The 20123-nt window shown below is 44.3% G+C and overlaps 2 protein-coding genes across 3 annotated transcripts in view; one reads left to right on the top strand and one right to left on the bottom strand.

Moving 5' to 3' along the window:
* The window catches only part of LOC126272928 (UDP-glucosyltransferase 2-like), a 57734-nt gene extending 38676 nt beyond the window's left edge, over positions 1 to 19058 (bottom strand). Inside the window, exons 1-3 of one of the 2 annotated variants that reach the window (XM_049976222.1) lie at positions 18962 to 19058; positions 13866 to 14264; positions 5209 to 5468 (exon numbers count right to left, since the gene is read on the bottom strand). In XM_049976222.1, coding sequence (XP_049832179.1) covers positions 5209 to 5468; positions 13866 to 14264 — 659 coding nt within the window. In that variant the 5' untranslated portion in view covers positions 18962 to 19058. The remainder of the gene's footprint in view (positions 1 to 5208; positions 5469 to 13865; positions 14265 to 18961) is intronic. The other variant, XM_049976223.1, reaches the window with a different exon arrangement.
* LOC126272930 (lachesin-like) overlaps positions 1 to 20123 on the top strand; it is a 2822604-nt gene that overhangs the window by 1994420 nt on the left and 808061 nt on the right. The window lies entirely within an intron of this gene.

Here is a 20123-nt window from a genome sequence, read left to right as displayed (position 1 = left end):
TTCAGACTGCATTAACCGACCGATAAAGTCAGATTATGAAGAGACACTTCAGAATGGAGTGCAAATATAAATAACAAACAAAGATATCATCGAACAATGAATTTCGTACGTTGGAAGATTAGAAGTTCCGTATAATGGAAATAAACTTGAAGATATTATTATGAAAGTGAAAAGTAATTAGATGAAGATAAGATGAGAAGTGTGATATTACGAAAAGAAATTTACAGGATGTTGATAGACGCAAGTACTATGACAAAATTGAACAGCTCAATACTGTATATTATAACAGGCGAAATACGCTCCGAATTCATGAAGAATGTAATCATCTCTATTCAAAAGAACAGAGTGACGGTCTGTCCGAATATTATCGAACCAACAGATTACTAAGACGACACTGCAAAGTACTAACATGAATTACGTTTAGGAGTGTTCCAGTAATCAGAAGTTAATGACACTGTTGAAAGTACTTGTCAGAAACTAGAAAGATGAACGGGTGAAATCGGACGCTGCTTCAAGAAAGGAAAATTACTCATTAGTGCTATCTGATTTAGTGAGGTTTCTTCATTCAAAATGAAAAGGCAAAAACTTATGTTTCAGCTACTTCTCATTTCCGACAGTTTTAAGAATTCTGCTATCAGCAAAATTCTGCACACTTTAATAGTTTTAATAGTTGTATTGACTTCTGATGACATACTACTTGAACCCACCTAATTTTGTAGCCACTGGATAGCATGAGTCTATCACTTATGACAATAATTTTAGTGTTCGTTTATGCTTTGTTCTTTACAGGTCTCTTTAAGCTACTAGCTTTTATTTGGTGGTTTTTATCACCTATTCGTTCTGGTTCCTCGTTTTAATGTGTCATTAATCTTTCAAAATTTGCCTTATTATACGCCTTTCGCGTTGTTTACGTTGCTTTACAATGTTTTCTCCCCTGTTCTGCATTTAAAACTGCCAGTTTCAGTGTCAAAGTTGGGGCTTGTCGGTCTCATCCCATTCACTTCCGTCCTAACAGATGGCCACAGTATCGTGACACCAAAGTTACCAACTTAGCTTCCTCTTTCGTGTGCGCCATTCCGTGTCCCCAATGGTGCCTCTGAAAGGGCACGGCCGACTTACTTCCCCATCCTTGACACAATCCGAGCTTATGCTGCCTCTCTCGTGACCTCGATGTCGACGGGATGTTAAGCCGAATCTTCCTTCCTTGCTTCCTCCGTACTCCGTGCTCTCCGCTCTATTCAGTCTCACGGAACTTAGATGTCGCCGCATACGACGTGAGTGTTCTTGTTCGTATTTTATACCACGCCTCTTCACCTAGGCACCTGTACTTCTATCTATCGACATGGCATTGCGACATATTCCGTTCTCACTTTTCACTGTATCTAGCCCGACTGCTGTTAAGAGTTTCATGAATGATAGTTTTCATTCGTTTTATTTTACGAATACAAGAGTATGTAAAGATAATTTTTAGTGTATATCTCATGTTTGGTCCAGTAAGTGCACCTGATAAAGGATATTTGTTATCCTAAACCTGAAGTGAAGTTAGCAATAAAAGACTTGCAACTGAAGCAGTGATTCCCATGTCTACTCCCACGACGTATTTTAGGACATAATTAAATATACGTAAACCTACATTAACAATATTCGTACATTTGGAGAAATCTTTTGACAACGCTGACTGGAAAATACTCTCTGACTTTCTTACGATTGCTGGTAGCACAAGTTTGTACACAACTGTTACAGAAAACAAACTGCCCGTACAATAGTAGAAGGTTATGAAAGGGAGGTAGTAATTGAGACAGGGAGAGACAAGGTTTTGTCCTATCCCCTATGTTACTCAGTCTGGAAACTGAGCAGGGAGTAGAGGACACCAAGTAGAGATTTTGTACGGGAAATGAAACTCGGAGAGAAAAATAAAAACTTTGAGATTTGACGGTGACATTATAGTTCTGTCAGGAAACAGCAAAGAAACTGGAAGATCATTGGAATGGAGTGTATATTGTCTTCAAGCGACATTGTAACAGGAATGTAAATAAAGAAAACCAAGTATTGTAGTCGAATAAAATAAAAATAAAACGACATTGTAACAGGAATGTAAATAAAGAAAACAAAGGATTGTAGTCGAATAAGGGTTGTAGTCGAATAAGGCGATGCCGCCTTCTGACGTTACAGCAATGCCAACTTCTGCGTAGTCTGGCAGTCGTTGTTAAGACCATGGCAGACCGTATTTGTCGCTGTCCATGTGTTAAGATTTCCTTCTTTGCCATTCACGAGACAAGACGTGTGAAGTATGATTGCTTCTACATACACATCTAGGTACATACCCCACAAGGCGCCGTACGGTGCATCGCGGAGAGTACCTTGTACCGCGCCTAGTCATACCCGTCCCTGATCCAATCGCAACTTGAGCGATGGAAAAAAAAAACTGTTTCTACTCTTCTGTAGGAGCTCTGATTTATTTTACCTTCGCAGTCCTTAAGTGAGATGCTTGTTAGTGGCATTAGGATCGAACTGCAGTCTGTCGCAAATGCAAGTTCTCTAAATTTTCTCACCAGTGTTTTGCGAAAGAAGATCATCATCCCTCCGGTATTTCCCATTTTAGTTCACGAAGCATTTCCTCAATACTCGAGTGTAAATCGACCTTATCATTAACAAATCTTGCACCCATCCTCTGAATTGCTTCGATGTCTTCTTTTAATGCGACCTGGTGCGGATCCCAAACGTTCGACAAGTACTCAAGAATAGTTCGCAAGAACGTCCTTATGCGGTTTTCTTTAGAGATGAGCAACACTTGTCTTAAAATTCTCCCAATGAACCGAAGTCGACCATCTGCCGCCCCCACACAATCCTCACATGCTGATTCCATTTCATGTCTCTTTGCAACGTTACTCCCAGATATTTAAGCGACTTGAGTGTCTCAAACAGGACACTAATAATGCTTTGTCCGAACATTACGGGTTTCGTTTCCCCACTCATCTACATTAACTTACATTTTTCTTCATTCTGAGTAATCTGCCATTCACTACACCAGATACAAATTCTGTGCAGTTCATCCTGCGTCCTCATACAGTCACTCAAGTATTACACTTTCCCGTGTACTGCAGCGTCATCAGCGACGTGTCACAGATTGCTGTTCACTCTGTATGTAGTAAACAAGAGCAGTCCTACCACAATTCCCTGGAATAGCGCTCAAATCCTTTTGCATACGCTGCTACTTAATTTACTGTTCTCGGTCTCTATGGAAGTTACAAACGTAGGCGGTTAAGAACAAGTTCTTCTGTGTCGTCGAGTATCGTGGGCGGCCCAAGATGTGTCGACCACCGCAAAGCAGTGTCACGAGGCGCCAATGAGATGGTGGGGAGAAGTGCGACCAGTAGGTCCGAGGCGCCACCGCCGCGCCTCTGCCCTAAAACTGCGTCGCCAGAGGCCAGGACGGCCGTTCTGATCGAGGTCGAATCCTCTCAACTTCCGGGAAGCTCCTGTAGGAATAATGTCGCTGTGCTGTCTGCTCACCGTGGCCCAGCCCGTGTTAGCCGTGGGAGAGTAAAGAGATATCCGTCTCCCTTGAACCGTGCCTACGCCCCAACGCTACCAGATCTGTCAAACTTGTTTTTTCGAGTGACTGTGATGAAGCCACATTTCGGCTATTCTGGACTTGTATCTGTTTGCCACTCAGATGGTATAGTGTGTTCTGAACCGCAAGTTCACGTCTACAGTTTCATAGCTGCAGCCGAGCTTGGCAAGCAAACATGAGTTTATTGTGATTAATAAAGTATTACTTATTCAGAGTGTTCTAATTAACTGTCTGATTACTACACTACTGGCCATTAAAATCGCTACACCAAGAAGAAATGCAGATGATAAACGTGTATTCATTGGACAAATATATTATACTGGAACTGACAATGATTATATTTCCACGTAATTTGGGTACATAGGTCCTGAGAAATCAGTACCCAGAACAACCACCTGTGGCCGTAATAACGGCCTTCATGCGTCTGGGCATTGAGTCAAACAGAGCTTGGATGGCGTGTACAGGTACAGCTGCCCAAGTAGCTTCAACACGATAGCACAGTTCATCGAGAGTAGTGACTGGCGTATTGTGACAAGCCAGTTGCTCGGCCACCATTGATCAGACATTTTCAATTGGTGAGAGATCTGGAGAATGTGCTGGCCAGGGCAACAGTCGAACATTTTCTGTATCCACAAATGCCCGTACAGGACCGTCAACATGCGGTCGTGCATTATCCTGCTGAAATGTAGGGTTTCGCAGGGATCGAATGAAATGTAACGTCCACTGTTCAAAGTGCCGTCAACGCGAACAAGAGGTGACCGAGACGTGTAACCAATGGCACTACATACCATCACACAGGGTGATACGCCAGTATCGCGATAACGAATACACGCTTCCAATGTGCGTCCACCGCGATGTCGCCAAACACGGATGCGACCATCATGATGCTGCAAACAGAACCTGGATTCATTCGAAAAAATTACGTTTTGCCATTCGTGCTCCCAGGTTCGTTGACAAGTACACCATCGCAGCCGCTATGACTGTGATGGAGCGTCAAGGGTAACCGCAGCCATGGTCTCCGATCTAATAGTCCATGCTGCTGCAAACGTCGTCGAACTTTTCGTGCAGATGGCTGTTGTCTTGCAATCGTCCCCATCTGTTGACTCAGGGATCCTGAACCCAACAATTCCATATTCTGTTAAGAGTAATTGGATCTCGAAAAACGCGAGCAGAAATGTCGCGATACGGTAAACCGCAATCGCGATAGGCTACAATCCGACCTTAATCAAACTCGGAAACGTGATGGTATTACACGAGGCATCACAACAACGCTTCACCAGGCAACTCCGGTCATTTGCTGTTTGTGTATGAGAAATCGGTTGGAAACTTTCCTCACGTCAGCACGTTATAGGTGTCGCCACCGGCGCCAACCTTGTGCGAATGCTCTGAAAAGCTAATCATTTGCATATCACATCTTCTTCCTGTCGGTGAAAACTCGCGTCTGTAGCACGTCATCTTCGTGGTGTAGCAATTTTAACGGCCAGTTGTAGCTACCTCAGTGTCCGAGAAGTCGGACACAACAGATTGTACCACGGAACCAGTCATTGGAATTTCCCAGTCTGGTTCTCGGATACCTGCGGCCTGTTTTCGAGCGTCTGCCGTGCGAGATTTCTCAGCAGTGGTGCTGCGGCTACCTGTTGAGGCTGTCGACCAGGCTGGCGGAGTAGTATTCGAAGCCGACGCTGGTGGCGACCGTGGCGACTGTGTTGACGAGGCGCTCGGTGAAGGTCATGCGCGGCCCGTACGGCAGGTAGTAGTTGGGGATGTAGGCGGGGTGGTCCGGGTTGGCCATGCGCGTGTTGCTCCAGGGCAGCATCACGCTCGTCGTCAGGCTGACCACGGGCGTGCCCCGGAAGCGGTGCAGGAAGCCGGCGAAGCAGTCCGCCCCGAACACCTGCCGACAGCCAGCTAACTCGTCACGCAATTCACAGCTGCGGGATTTAAAGACATCTTGTGATATGGCGACCAGAGCGCGCTATTTGTCTACCCTTTAAGGCGAGTAGGACGTCAAACGGGCCGACTTTGAGAAGGAGAGGCACCACAAGACATCTTAATTTGCACTGTCTATACTTTTACAAATAAATTCATAAAGCTTTGTCAGCATGACCAGGAAGGATTCAGGATTCACACTCATAGCAGTGGAGGTTCAAAAACTCGAAAAAATAATATTTTTTAAATGTGAAATTTCACGATTTTCTTCTCTTACTGTTGGCTGTATTTGTTGTATAGGTACACTTTTCTTCGTAAGTAAGAGAGATTCTTCTATGAATTTTGCATAGCTTACAAACCATACTTACAGGTGTATGAAAATCTAGAATTTATTTAATCTATGGAAACATGAATGGGCTGTTACGTTTTAAACTTCGTGCTTAGAGAAAACTCGAATTTTATAGTTAATTATCTCAAGTTTTACCACACTTATTAACAGAATGCTCACAACCAGAAGGCTCAGCGTGGTGCAAACGTGTGAAGCAAGCTGAAAACTGTGCCACAGAGACCCACTCAGGCTTCCTACAGTCAGCTGAGAGAGTTTGAAATGGGTCAGAGTGTGACCTCAGTATGGCGTGATGGTCCTTTCGAAAAACTACCTCTCAACATGGACGTTCTCTGTCAGTTTTGCAACGATACTGGTATCAGTGGTCACGTGAAAATTCTCACAACCATAGACGAGCTTCTGGACGTCCAAGCAGCCCAGAGGCCCACGAGGACGAATGTATTGTAAGTGCAGCAGCGACAGATCGCACAGCTACCACAGTTCAGAAAAGAGAGCTCATGATCCCAGACGTGTCAACACGATCTGTTGCAAACCGGTTATTAGCAGTTAGGGCGGAGGCACGCCCACCTCTAGCCCGACTTTCACTCACGCGACAGCATCGCAGGCCCCACTCCAGGCCTCAGGGTCTGGGGTGCGATAATCTATAATTCTCGTTCACCTTTGGTGTTCCTGGAGGGGACGCTAAGCACACTTAGTATTTGAAGAATGTTGTTAGACCCATCCTTTGGCCGGCCGGCAGGAGTGGCCCAGCGGTTCTAGGCGCTACAGTCTGGAACCGCGCGACCGCTACGGTTATAGGTTCGAATCCTGCCTCGTTCATAGTTGTGGGTGATGTCCTTAGGTTAGTTAGGTTTACGTAATTCTAAGTTCTACGGGACTGATGACATCAGCAGTTAAGTCCCATAGTGCTCAGAGCCATTTGAACCATCCTTTGGCCATTCTCGCATCAGGAAGGAGATTTGTTGTTTCATCAGGATAATGCTTTGCCACACGCTGTCCACGAGACTCAGCATGCTCTGCAAGATGTGCAGCAACGTCTCTGGCCAGCACGACCTCCGGATATGTCTCTAGTCGAGCATGTGTGGGATATGATGGGACGAGAAGTATCTCGTGCGACTTGTCAGCCAACACTACTTTAAGAACTACACGAACTGGTCGATCAAGCGTGGCATAACGTATCCCAGGGCAGTATTCGACATATGTAGGATCGACTGGATGACAGTGTCAGCATTGCGTCCTGTAGAGTTACACCACGTACTAATATAGGTTTTTCAGCGTGGTTCAATACCTGGTACCCCAGAATCGCTTGTATTGATCTGTAGATGTAATCATGTCATTTACTCCACATGCACTGTTGCAGCAATAACTCTTCAGTGAATTGGAAACCTCTAAAAAGGTTGTACTAGTTTCTTCCCTGGCAGAGTATATCTACCCAATATCGGCAGGTACTTGGAGGGGCAAATACACATTAAATACTGGAATACTCATTACTGTTGCTCCACAATAATATTTATTTTACAGTTCGTTGTGAACCAGCTTTCGGCTTACTAGGGAATCCTTAGACAGCTTAAGACTCTACAGGCAGCCCACATTATATGAGCCAGAATTTGTTGCTTCACTGAGATTGTTTTTACAAAGTTGTATGTCCTAGTATGTCTATAGATCTACACGAAAAACACAACCATATTGAAATTCACAAAGAAGATATGAAGAAATACGCCTTTTATTACGTTACATTCATAGATAAAAAGTATAGTAATGCACAAGCCGAAAAAGATACACAAGTGAGTAGTGGCACATACTATGTTATATGAACACTATAACTGGTGAATATGATGAACACGCAAAAAAGAATAGGAGATAGAATGGAGGAAGGGGGCAGTGGAAACGGGTGGGGAACATACTATTTACACCAAGCGCATTACTATTTACACCGAGCGCATTATCACTCCTTAGCAAGGATGAATAATGTTGTTTATTGATAGCCAGAATTTGAAGTAATGTTAGTTTTCTGCTTTTATTTGATCTATGAAAAACACCACATTTAACGTTGTAAGAATGAAATTCATTCAGAACGTGATCGGCAAAGGTGGAATTTTCCTCCTCTCAGTCTAGTAGTTGTACCGGATTGACGTGCATATAATCTGCTCCTTTCTGTATTTCAATTTTTCGTACGGATATATAATCGTAATAGATCACCTGTCTATGGAAAAAAAAGTCCTTGCATAACTATAAAGTATCACTGATGCTGTGTGGAGTATGTGTTTCGTTTCATGTTGTAGGCGGGTGGCATACAAAGACGAAACCTGGTTCATGAACAATAAATATGAATATTATTGTGAAACATCAAAATTAAGTATCTCTGTACATACTGTACTATATAAGTACTCAAGGTAGTGTTATAATGACTTTCTTTTAATATTTAGCGGCCGTGGGGCGCCGCTTACACAAGGTACATTAGAAACTAATAGTTTCGGGATCGATTTCGACATGTTACTCTTCTTACTTTTACATCAGGAATCTGATCTTTATGCTCAGCCCAGTAATTTTGATGGACAGTATTGTTATTGTGCTTTATGTTGTTGTTCGGAAGAATGGTTTGATGATCTCCACACTATACTTTGTTCAAAGTTACTGCAGGACTGAGACTACTGCAGGAGCAGATGGGAGCGTGAAAGAAAACTGCCACTTCCGCACCGAAGACTCTTATAATCTTACATCCTGTTCAGTTCCCTCCAACTCAAAAACTGTTCAGTATATCAAGATGAAACTGGCATCAGTTTGTTCTGAAAAAGATGTATTGCGTTTTCGTTTCGGTCACGTTAATAACGATAAACTTTAATCCGATATCTGGGAAGTTTACGTAAATGTCCTTCCTGATAACGCTACGAAATTTTCGACAAACAAGAAAGTTTTTGGATGCTATAAAGGTGACGAGATTATGCGAACGAAGTCTTAAAAACTAATCATATTTTATTCTGCTCCAAACCGGAACTCTGTCAGTGATATAAGTTGGCTTAAACGTTGCAAATGATGAACTGCTCGCAAGTCAAAAGCGAAGCTGTGGCCAATTTGGTTTCTTTGCGAGAAAACATGTGGGTGGGTTTATAGATAACGAATTACTGTCACACAAGAAACAACACTAACAACAAATAAAATTCCCAGTCTCGCAGTCACCAGAAATGAAAATAAAACCTCGCGACAGCAAGGTGCCTAAAACAGAAGCCCATAATTCTGCAAGTGGCAAGTATTGAAGTGGTGGGGTGAAGGTCTGACAACTGCAATTATTTGCTGCGGCTGCAGGTCTCGTTTCATTGGTTAATGAGGCGTACATTCCGCGTGAGTTTCTCCCCACTACTTCCCTCACGGCCTCTAATCCTAAGGTAATTTTGAACAGAGTGTAGTCTATCGTACCAAATTTCCTTCCCCTCTGCGTAACTATTGTACTGATTCCAAATTGTTTACTGTATTCGCGTCTCAGTTTGCGTCGACAGTTTGTACCCTTCGTCCCTGCCATATTTCCCACCATTACGGAACTAACCGACCGTTGGTGTCTAAAGATGTGCCTCATCAAACTGTCCTTTCTTTCAGTCAAATCGTGCCGGAGAGCTGTTTTCTCCAAGATTTCATTTGAATTACCAAATTTTAGAAGTATCTGTTATTTTCTTGGCTTGTGTGTTCATCGTTTGCGTATCGTTAAGGTTATAGCCCAGACAAAGATTTCGAGAAAAGATATCCGAACATTTTAAGTTATACCCAGTGTATTACAGATGAACTTCTTTATAACGACATCATTTACAACGGTAACTCGCGTATAACGCCGTGGTTTCTGAGCTACGGCCATATTTCTCACGAGGAATATACTTCTCATCTTTGCTTAATACGACAAATTTGTATGCATGTACGTCGTATATAACGTCATTTTCTGTCTCAGGTAGCATCAAGATTTTCCAACAATCATTGTACTTGTGAAGGAAATCTGGTGTTGTAGCATGGCAAATTGGCATATTGTTCTCTCTGCCCTTCCGTCAACAATAGGAGTAGCATAGAATCCTCACCTCATTGTTATCCTAGCGCGGTCAAATTACAGTAGTGCTGACAGTCACAGAACTTGTCGACAGTACACGTGATGTCAGGTTACGAAGCGCACGCATTTCAGACCAGCATGGCGAGTGCAAGAAAAGTTTCATCGCTGGAAGAGAAAGTGAAAGTCGAGTTGGAGCTGAAATATTGATGTGTGTCGTCAATATGGCCTCGTAAATTCCACAGTCCAAAAGATTTAAAAGGACAAGCGCAAAATTGTTACTGCATTTGAACAAAATGGATCTAAAATTAAGCGTTTACGAAAAGCACAACGCAGCGACGAGGATGAAGCGCAGCTTAAGTGGTTTAAGCAACAGAGAAACATCAGTGTACCCATTGATTGGCCTTCCTTATGGGAAAAGCAGAAGAATTTTGCCAAGAAACTAAAAGACGAGGAATTTGTGTGCAGTAGTGGCTGGATTGACATATTGAAGCAATGTCACTGCATTACTTTTGGCAAAGCTAGCGATGAAGCCAACAGTGTGAATACTGAAACAATCCAACAATCTGTCACTACCACGTGGCCTAAAATTCGTGAAGGATATGCAGACTGTAACATGTTTAACGCAGACGAGACTGGCATTTTCTTTAAATTGACTCTTAAAAAAAACTCTCAAATTCAAGGATGAAAAAATGTTTTGGAGGCAAGTTATCTAAAAAACTAATAACAGTTCTGGTTGTGGTAACAGAGATGGAACTGAGAAGAACAAATTGCTCGTGACAGCTAAGTAGAAAAGTCGTAGTTATTTTAATCATGTAAAAATTTTGCTAGTGCACTAAAATGCTAGTGAAAAGCCCTTGGTAACCTCCGAACTCTTTGAAGCTGAAATAACGCGTTGGGATCAAAGGCTTAGAAATTAGAAAAGGAAGATACTGCTTGTTATTGACAACCGTCCAGCACATCCGCCACTCTCTGATCTGGAAAGTATTAAGCTACGTTTCTTCCTGCAAATACTACAAGCTTATTGCATCCCATGAACCAAAGAGTAATTAGGCGTTTGAAATGCCACTATCGTAAACTTGCAATATTTCTGGCTTTGTAGCCATCATATTCAGGTACAAGAAGCTCGTCTTAGAGCAGTCGAGAAGGCAGCAGTTGCAGGACGACATAATGTGGTGTGAGGTACCGAAGACAGATGGTGTGTTGGTGAGGGTATCTTGAGAAAGACCGCTTAAATGGAGGTCCTTCTCCGCTATTGGCTGGTGCGTTCGGTACTTGCGCGCCAAAATGATAATCTTCTATTATTGATATTCGAAAAATTGAACAGCGTATTTACTTGAATTAAAAATTAAAGCATGTGTCACTAGCGTGCCCTCACTCCATCATTTCACAATTGTTAATAACAAACAGAATAATGAACAACTACATAACGAAAAGGCAGACGAAGCACGTCGCAGTTCTAGGCGCTTCAGTCCGGAACCGCGTGACTGCTCCGGTCGCCGGTTCGAATCCTGCCTCGGGCATGGGTGTGTGTGATGTCCTTAGGTTAGTTAGGTTCAAGTAGTTCTATGTTCTAGGGGACTGATGACCTCAGATGTTAAGTCCCGTAGTGCTCAGAGCCATTTGAACCATTTGAAGCACTTAGGTGATCTTGGGATAGAGCCTAACTTGGATGGCGAGCTAAGTTGTTCGGCTGTAAGATCAGAGCTGGTTTGGCAGTCACGGAGGTGTTGGTTAAGACTTATTTAACAATGTCTTATGCGTAAATCAGAGCTGGTGGAGAAGCCTCGGAGGACAGACATGTTGTGTGCAGCGGTCAGTGTTAGTTAAGACTTTGTTAGCAGTGTATGGTTATTTGGACATACAGTTGATAATAGTGTGACACTAATTACGGAAATATGCAGTTCATTAATTTGTTGAAAAACAGAAATCATTTGTGACTCTAAAGTGGAATGTAATTATGCAGTTTCTCGTGTTCTGCCAGCAAAAAGAGGGTGGCATCCTATATAAACCAAGTGATTGGAAATTTTATTATTTCTAAAATAACGGTTCTTCCCTAAGAATTTCTTACAGCCACAGGACAACAGATTCATAACCTACGTGCTGCTTTCTGCGCAGGGGACAACGACTGTAGAAGACTGCAGGTTGGTGAACACTTATTAGAACTTATACATTCCACTCAGTGCGGTGGTAGCAACTAGACCCCTTGTGTGTACTGCAGTCGGTGCGACATTGAAACGGATACAACAGTAGATGATGACCTTGTTACAACCTAAGCGCAAACTGAAGAGGAAATCGCAAATGAAATGAAAAATCGGGGTCACAGCGTCCATGAGGTGAGCAAGCGGAGTGTGCGCTGATATGCCTTCCTGGCAGATTAAAACTGTTTGCCGAACCGAGACTCGAACTCGGGACCTTTGCCTTTCGCGGGCAAGTGCTCTACCAACTGAGGTACTCAAGCACGACTCACTCCCCGTCCTCACAGCTTTACTTCTGCCAGTACCTCGTCTCCTACCTTCCAAACTTTACAGAAACTCTCCTGCGAACCTAGCAGAACTAGCACTCCTGCAAGAAAGGATATTTCGGAGACATGGCTTAGCCACAGCCTGAGGGATGTTTTAATCTGGCAGGAAGTTTCATATCAGCGCACACTCCGCTGTAGAGTGAAAATCTCATTCTGGAAACATCCCCCAGGCTGTGGCTAAGCCATGTCTCCTCTTTCAGGAGTGCTAATTCTGCAAGGTTCGCAGGAGAGCTTCTTTAAAGTTTGGAAGGTAGGAGACGAGGTACTGGCAGAAGTAAAGCTGTGAGGACGGGGCGTGAGTCGTGCTTGGGTAGTTCAGTTGATAGAGCACTTGCCCGCGAAAGGAAAATGTCCCGAGTTCGAGCCTCGGTCCAGCACACAGTTTTAATCTGACAGGAAGTTTTAAAGGAGATGAAGATGAAGGAGAAGAAGAAGAAGAAAGAAATGAAGTGCATATCCCAAGTATGAGTGACGGTGTAGAAGTCATTGGGGTTGTGAAATGTTCAGTGAAGCTAGGGGAGGGAACAGTGAAATTAGAAATGAAACAATGAACGTAGAACGTAGTTTAAAAAGTCAGTATTGGCAAATAGACAGCGAAGTAAAATGAAGTAAAGCAGTCTGGTGAGTACTCGTCGTACTGCTGTATATACTGTATTCATTTAAACTTAAGAGTGAATAGTGTATGTAAAATAAAATGAGGCTATATAAATATATCCTTTTCCGAAACTTCCTGGCAGATTAAAACTGTGTTCCGGACCTAGAGTCGAGCTCGGGACCTTTGCCTTTCGCGGGCAAGTGCTCTACCAACTGAGCTACCCAAGCACGACTCACGCCCCGTCCTCACAGCTTTACTTCTGCCAGTTTCTCGTCTCCTACCTTCCAAACTTTACAGAAGCTCTCCTGCAAACCTTGCAGAACTAGCATTTCTGAAAATTTTGGAAGGTAGGAGACGAGATATTGGTAGAAGTAAAGATGTGAGGACGTGGCGTGAGTCGTGCTTGGTTAGCTCAGTAGGTTCAGCCGGCACGGTAGCTCAGCGTGTTCGGTCAGAGGGTTACGTGCCCTCTGTAATAAAAAAACTGAGCTCAAAGCTCAACAACTAACATCAATGGATGTCTTACGACGTCCGCCCCGAGCAGATGCAACGAACAAAAGTGAACAAAATGAGATTAAAAAAAAAAATAGTAGGTAGAGCGCTTGCCCGCGAAAGGCAAAGGCTCCGAGTTCGCGTCTTGGTCCGGCACACAGTTTTAATCTACCAGGAAGTTTCATATTAGCGCACACTCTGCTGCAGAGTGAAAATCTCATTATGTTCTTTTCCATTTGCTGTCACAATGGACTGACCAGACGAACCTCGGTTACGACACTCGTTTACAACAACATTGTTTTCAAGGTCCCTTGGATGTTGTTATAGTCAAGTTACACTGCATTTACATTGTCTGCATGTGAAAGGGTTGTAGCTGCATACCTGCGTTATTATGAGATCGTACTTGTCGTTCGTCGTCAAGATTTCGGTCAGACCGGGATGTTCGAAGATGTTCTCGCAGTAGTCGTAGGTGTTCTGCCACATGAAGAACACCACATTGAGGCTGCGCACGAAGTCGACGGTGAGGTTGTTGACGATGGTGGGCACCGAGCCGCGGATGCTGACGTCGCGGTAGTTGGGCGGCGGGCTCTTCTGCGGGAAGTGCGACACGACGGTGAGGTTGTGCCCCCTGGCGGCGAGCTGCTGCAGCAGCGGCTCCACCATGGCCCAGTGGCTGCGGCCCTGGAAGTGGAACAGGCCCAGGATGCGCGCAGCCCGGCAGACGGGCGCCGCCGCCGCCAGCAGCGCAGCCGAACACACCAGCAGGCCCAACAGCCGCATCTGCAACGCAGCCCGGCTACTTGTTGTACGTCTTCAACACTTCTGAGTCCTCTCCCTTTGCCATTCCCCCCCCCCCCCCCCCCCGCCTTTCGTTTTTTCCTCCCCCGTTTTTCTCCCCCCTCCTCTGTCCAGGTCCCCCCTCCCATCTCCTCTTGCCTGTGGTCTTCATGCCGACCTTTTACTGCAGTGTTCCTAGTGATTAAGTGTTGTGCATCTTTCCGAAGTGTTACGAACGGACATCATGCTGTCGCAGGGTGTGATTTTTTTTGTATGTCTCTTGCAAACAGAATCCAGACTGTCGCTGTGTTTTTTAATTGTCTGTCTACTTTTTCCCTGCCTGGTTCGTTCGTATTTTATTACATCGTCCACCATTAGTTTCAGTTTTAACTTTCCACAATTTTCCGCCGATTTACATTTTACATCACCATTTCATCGCCTGTTTTTATTGTCTTCTTATCTTCTTCTGATCAAAAAATTCTGTAGGATGAAGAACGGTGTACTAAGCTGCTGCCAGCCCGCCCCCTTCAGGGGGAATCGAAATCCAGTAAAGGAAAAAAAAAACACTGATTATTCAGAGCATTACGACCACTGGCTTGCTGTCGATATAAAGCCGTCCAGGCGATAGAAGCGTCATCCGGCGAGGGTAACTGCTAGTCAGACCTACGCACTGTGCATGTAGTACCACTGAGCGTGCTGTCCGTGTGTAGAATGGGGAATGCGCTCCATCTATCTCAGTTCGACAGAGGGTAGATTGTGATGACCCGGAGGCTGAGCACGAGCAGTTCAGAAACTGCACGACTTGTCGGGTGTTCGAGGAGTGCTGCGGCGAGGGACTTCTACACGTGGTAAAACTACATCCAGACGTCGTGGGTTTGCTCGGCCTCGCCTCATTTAATATATCCGACGTCGTAGTGTGGGAAAACTGATAAAACAGGACAGTCAGCGATGTGTGGCGGAATTAACATCATACTTTAATTCTGGGCAGAGTACATGTGAGGCCCAACACTGGCCCTACGCATGAGGACCATCCATGCATGTGCCAATGTTAACAAAAATGGTTCAAATGGCTCTGAGCACTATGGGACTTAACATCTGAGGTCATCAGTCCCCTGGACTTACAACTGCTTGAACCTAACTAACCTAAGGACATCACACACATCCATGCCCGAGGCAGGATTCGAAACTGCGACCGTAGCAGCAGCGCGGTTCCGGACTGAAGCGCCTAGAGCCGCTCGGCCACAACGTCCGGCCAATGTTAACACAGGAAACTACGACTGGAACGGGTGCATGACTATCGACACTGGGCTACGCGCCCCGGAAGAAGCTCACAGAACTTCCTAGGACTGTTCTTCCTCATCCACCCTACAGCCCGGATCACAAATCTTCCGACTTCTACCTGTTTGGCCCAGTGAAGAATGCACTCGGCTGGAAGCACTACGTGGATGATGGGAAGGTCATTGTTGCAACAAAACGTTGACTCCGAAGTCGATCAGTAGAGTGGTACCATGCGGGCTCTCCCAGTAAGGTGGCGTAAGACGGAACGGAGATTATTTTGGAAAATAGAGCTTTGTAGCCAAACGAGTGGTGTAGAGGAATCGTGAATAAAATCAATGTGCTTTTATAAAAAAGTGCTGTATTGCATATTGAAAGCATCTCGTAAATGTGAGCACCAGAGGCGTATATTAATAACGTGAACGTTATTCCGAGCAACCTGCTCCCTTTCAATCTTGCAGTCTTTCCCAGTGGCGGTGGCATCTTCCATCAGAAAAAAATGTCTGTGCTAAGGAGCCAAAATCGTACTACAGTGGTTTAGGAAGTGAAATCATGTTGATGCATTGACCATTAAATATGTGTGAGCTGAACCCGATGGAATACATCTGCGGCACTACTAGGTGTCTTCCGTGCGCCCACACGCAAGCAGCCCGTACATTGTGGGAACTACCTCACCTGTGCGCTGATATCTGGTGCCAATACACCCAGAAACTTACCAAGAACTTGTCGAATCCATGTCACTCGTAATCGCTTTTCTGTACTGCGTTCAAAGTTCGATCAATATACGATTACGCAGGCAGTTAAAATGTTTTGGCTCATAAGTTTACACACGAAGGAAATTTTTTTACAGTGAGACTGACGCAGGATTGACCATTGTTACGGGTTATATTGCTACATAGCCAGTTTCGTGTCATTTTGCAAGTGCATGAGGTTTTGCCAAAGCACTTCCAGTTCTAAACTCTTGCGCGAACAGTTCCGCAAACGTTTCACGCCAATTGTGCTTTGCATAGCACTCGGGAACGTATGCACGGTGTACTGCCGCAAGCGCTATTTTGTGTTGCACGCAGCTGGTCGCTAAACCCATCTTCTCGTCTAACTCACTCAAACATAATGACTGAAAGCGGAGTACTCGGGACGAGCGCAGACGCAGACGCATGGCAACCGGCTGGAAACAGAAATCTCGGTTTCCAGCATTTTCCGTGTTGTCAGTTCCCCTTTTCATTAAAAGGAGTCAATTCTACTCCAGTGTTATAAATATTTCACGGGCCAGTTATATTTTGCCCTCGTATATGTCGTGAGAATATATTACGAGAAGTGTCCTCTCCCCACACTCTCATCCCTTTCTACCATATTAACGCCTTCGGATTTCTTGCGCTTTCCGAAAACTGAATACTGACCAGCCAATGGTTTTATTCCTAATTATTATCCCTCGTTTTCTGTCACCTTTATACAAACAGTCCCCCTAACCTCACCTACACACTCTCCATATTGCGTCCCAACAAACTTTTATCCAGATTCCCTTAGCTGACCGCAATCTCGGCCCCATCATTCCACTTTTAACAGTATACTCCATTTACTCTGGTTCTAAGTAATTATCTTCTGCCTATTGCCTGCTATCACTTCCATTCCAACCTACGATTTTCGTTTACTGTATAGTCTTAGGGAATACGCAAACTATCTACATTCATATTAGTGAAATGCGACTAGGTATGAGTTTATACGCACTCATTTTGCTACGAGTAAAAAATGATACGGCTTTTGTTTTATACTTTTTCAGTTATGCAGTACTTACGACGTAACGTAACATTAAAGGAATCCGTACCAGATAGGGTTGATAGAAGAGATAGAGAAGATCCAACGGAGACCAGCGCGCTTCGTTACAGGATAATTTAGCAATCGCAAAAGCGTTACGGAGATGATAGATAAACTCCAGTGGAAGACTCTGCAGGAGAGACTCTCAGTAGCTCGGTACGGGCTTTTGTTAAAGTTTCGAGAACATACCTTCACCGAAGAGTCAAGCAGTATATTGCTCCCTCCAACGTATATCTCGCGAAGAGACCATGAGCCCACACAGAAGCATACCGACAATCCTTCTTTCCACGAACAATAGGAGACTGGAATAGAAGGGAGAACCGATAGAGTTACTCAGGGTACCCTCCGCCACACACCGTCAGGTGGCTTGCGGAGTATGGATGTAGATGTAGATGTAGATGTAGAAACCATTCTATCAAAATTAGTGAAGCACAAATATGTACATTATTACACTTGAGACGTTATTAGTCCAACTGAGTTTCCGATTACAAATTTCGATTCTATGTACGAAAACTGTCAGTTCCATTACCTGTTCCTAAGTATTTCATTTTCCGTGATGCGTTTTCTGTTTTTGTGAACATGTTAGATTTATATCACGAGCGTTTTAGTATGTTCACTACGTATCGTTAGTCAAACTGTCTCGTGTAGTTGCTCCATTACCAGTAGGTTTCCAGATGCCGGAGGTAAAACACTATGCTCGAAAATCCTCATAACATGCTGCTAACTGCTTTCTCGAAATCAAGAAATAACGTTTCCTGTCCAGTTCTTATAGTTCCAAATCGTGCACCAGCATCACTACTAATTCTGCCAGACACCAGTTTTACTTCTTATCAAGATAACTAGTTTTTATCTTTTACGGAAATTTCAGAGAAATTCGATGATATTGCAACTTAGAAGCTATACAGATTTTAGCACGATTTTTAGGTTTTTGCATAATTTTTACATATTTTAAAATCTGCCTCGCGGGAGCGTGGCTGTTAAAAGTTACCACTGACAGCCTACACTTTGCTCATACGGAATGCGGTCGATGTAAAAGCAACAAAAAAACAATAGCAGAAACGAATTATTTTTGGAATCAGTCACTGAATTTATTAAAACGCATGAGTTGGTACTGGGAAGCTAAAAAACTTTATAACAGATACTGAAAGCTCTAGACCAGAATAGCAAGATTTCTTCCAAAAATAAGCGGACGATAATGTACGGAAATCATGCTAGTCTGTAGGCTAAAGTGATTTGTGACTTCCCAGTTTTTACGCGAACTTTATGGGCAATGTGCCCACGTCGGACAATGAACAATATAATACCTGTTCACGTATCAGCGACCGTGCAAGTTTTGTTCGGTTTATATCATTCGATGAAGCGCACATTCGCGAACTATACACACACAGCGTATATCAGACGTCGTTGTCTTTGGTACAGCATTGGAGGAACACGTACTAATGTAAATGGGCGTTTCTGAAAACAGGTGCTGATGGAAAGGTACGAACTAAACAAAAGTGTTGATGTTTGCCTTCACAAGGAAATGTTTCGAGGCGTTACTCTCGTAACACCTACCATATACCATACAGTGACACTAGACTCAAGGCAGAAGCGATGTTCGGTTCAGTACTTACAATCGCTTTCGGTGCTCACCCCCACCGGCGGCTGCAGCGAACACAAGCTGCTCGCACTCTGCGTGTCTCGCGAGATCGTTTTCCGCTGGCGGTCTGCGGACAGCCGCGGCCTTGTAGATAAGCAAATTGAAGAGCAGCGGCGGCAGCCTTCGAAACGCACCCGTCTGCTGAGTCAGGCAGCGTCGAAATACGTGACGATGCAGATTTACATCATCGAGAACATGTAAGTCTTGAATCATTGTTGGTATAGAGTTTTGCCTAGATGCTATATAATAAACAATGTGATGGCTGCCAAAGATGACTCTACTGAGACGTCGAGGGATAGCAGTTATTTAAATCTGAGTATGGATTAAGTAAACCAATCAGGGCACGTCCCAATTTCCACTCCAGACGATCGTAACCCTATAGGTGTTAGTACCGACAAAGTGACAAGTTTGGCGGATCGATTTGTGAACTGCCCACTAATTCACACTCCTGACAGCGTGGTGAATCAAAGTGCTACCTTCTAGATTTGGTGTGCGTCTTGCGACGAAGAATGATTGGGGGCCAATGGACGATACTGAATGGCGATTTGCGGACCCTGCAAACGCGTGGTTAGTAGATGAACTGGAATTGTTCGTCTCACGCTCTGAGACTTGGAAGGAATCCGGTTTGAGATGAGTATTGCGTGTGGTCTGCTCTGCTAAGTTTTAACACGACTCCGGCTTTTGCTCTTCAGGCCGTCTCGGTCTAGTGTCTCATGGGTAAGATTGCTGTCGGCCGTACTGCCACGATGCTTCTCCTAAAACGTTGTTATTCTGATCCCGATGAAAGAATTTTGTCGGGACGATGGCTTGAACCACTACGGACACAGATTCAAATCCTGCCTCGGGCATGGATATGTGTGACGTCCTTAGGTTAGTTAGGTTTAAGTAGTCCTAAGTTCTAGGGGACTGATAACCACAGATGTTAAGTCCCATATTGCTCAATGTCATTTTTGATGACTTGAGGCAATGGTGCACGGCCAGCAACAGTTTGGCTGTAAAAACAATAAGTGGGGCATAGGAGCACAGATGTTATATCACTTTTCAGCTGAGAACAATAACTTTATAGGGGTATATGAAGTGCGGCAGAGGAATGTTTGACCATGCGGTTCTAGGCGCTTCAGTCCGGAACCGCGCTG

The sequence above is a fragment of the Schistocerca gregaria genome, chromosome 5, assembly GCF_023897955.1.
Source record: "Schistocerca gregaria isolate iqSchGreg1 chromosome 5, iqSchGreg1.2, whole genome shotgun sequence".
NCBI lineage: Eukaryota > Metazoa > Arthropoda > Insecta > Orthoptera > Acrididae > Schistocerca > Schistocerca gregaria.
The sequence above is the reverse complement of the archived record's forward strand: the minus strand, read 5'-3'. Positions and strand labels throughout refer to the sequence as shown.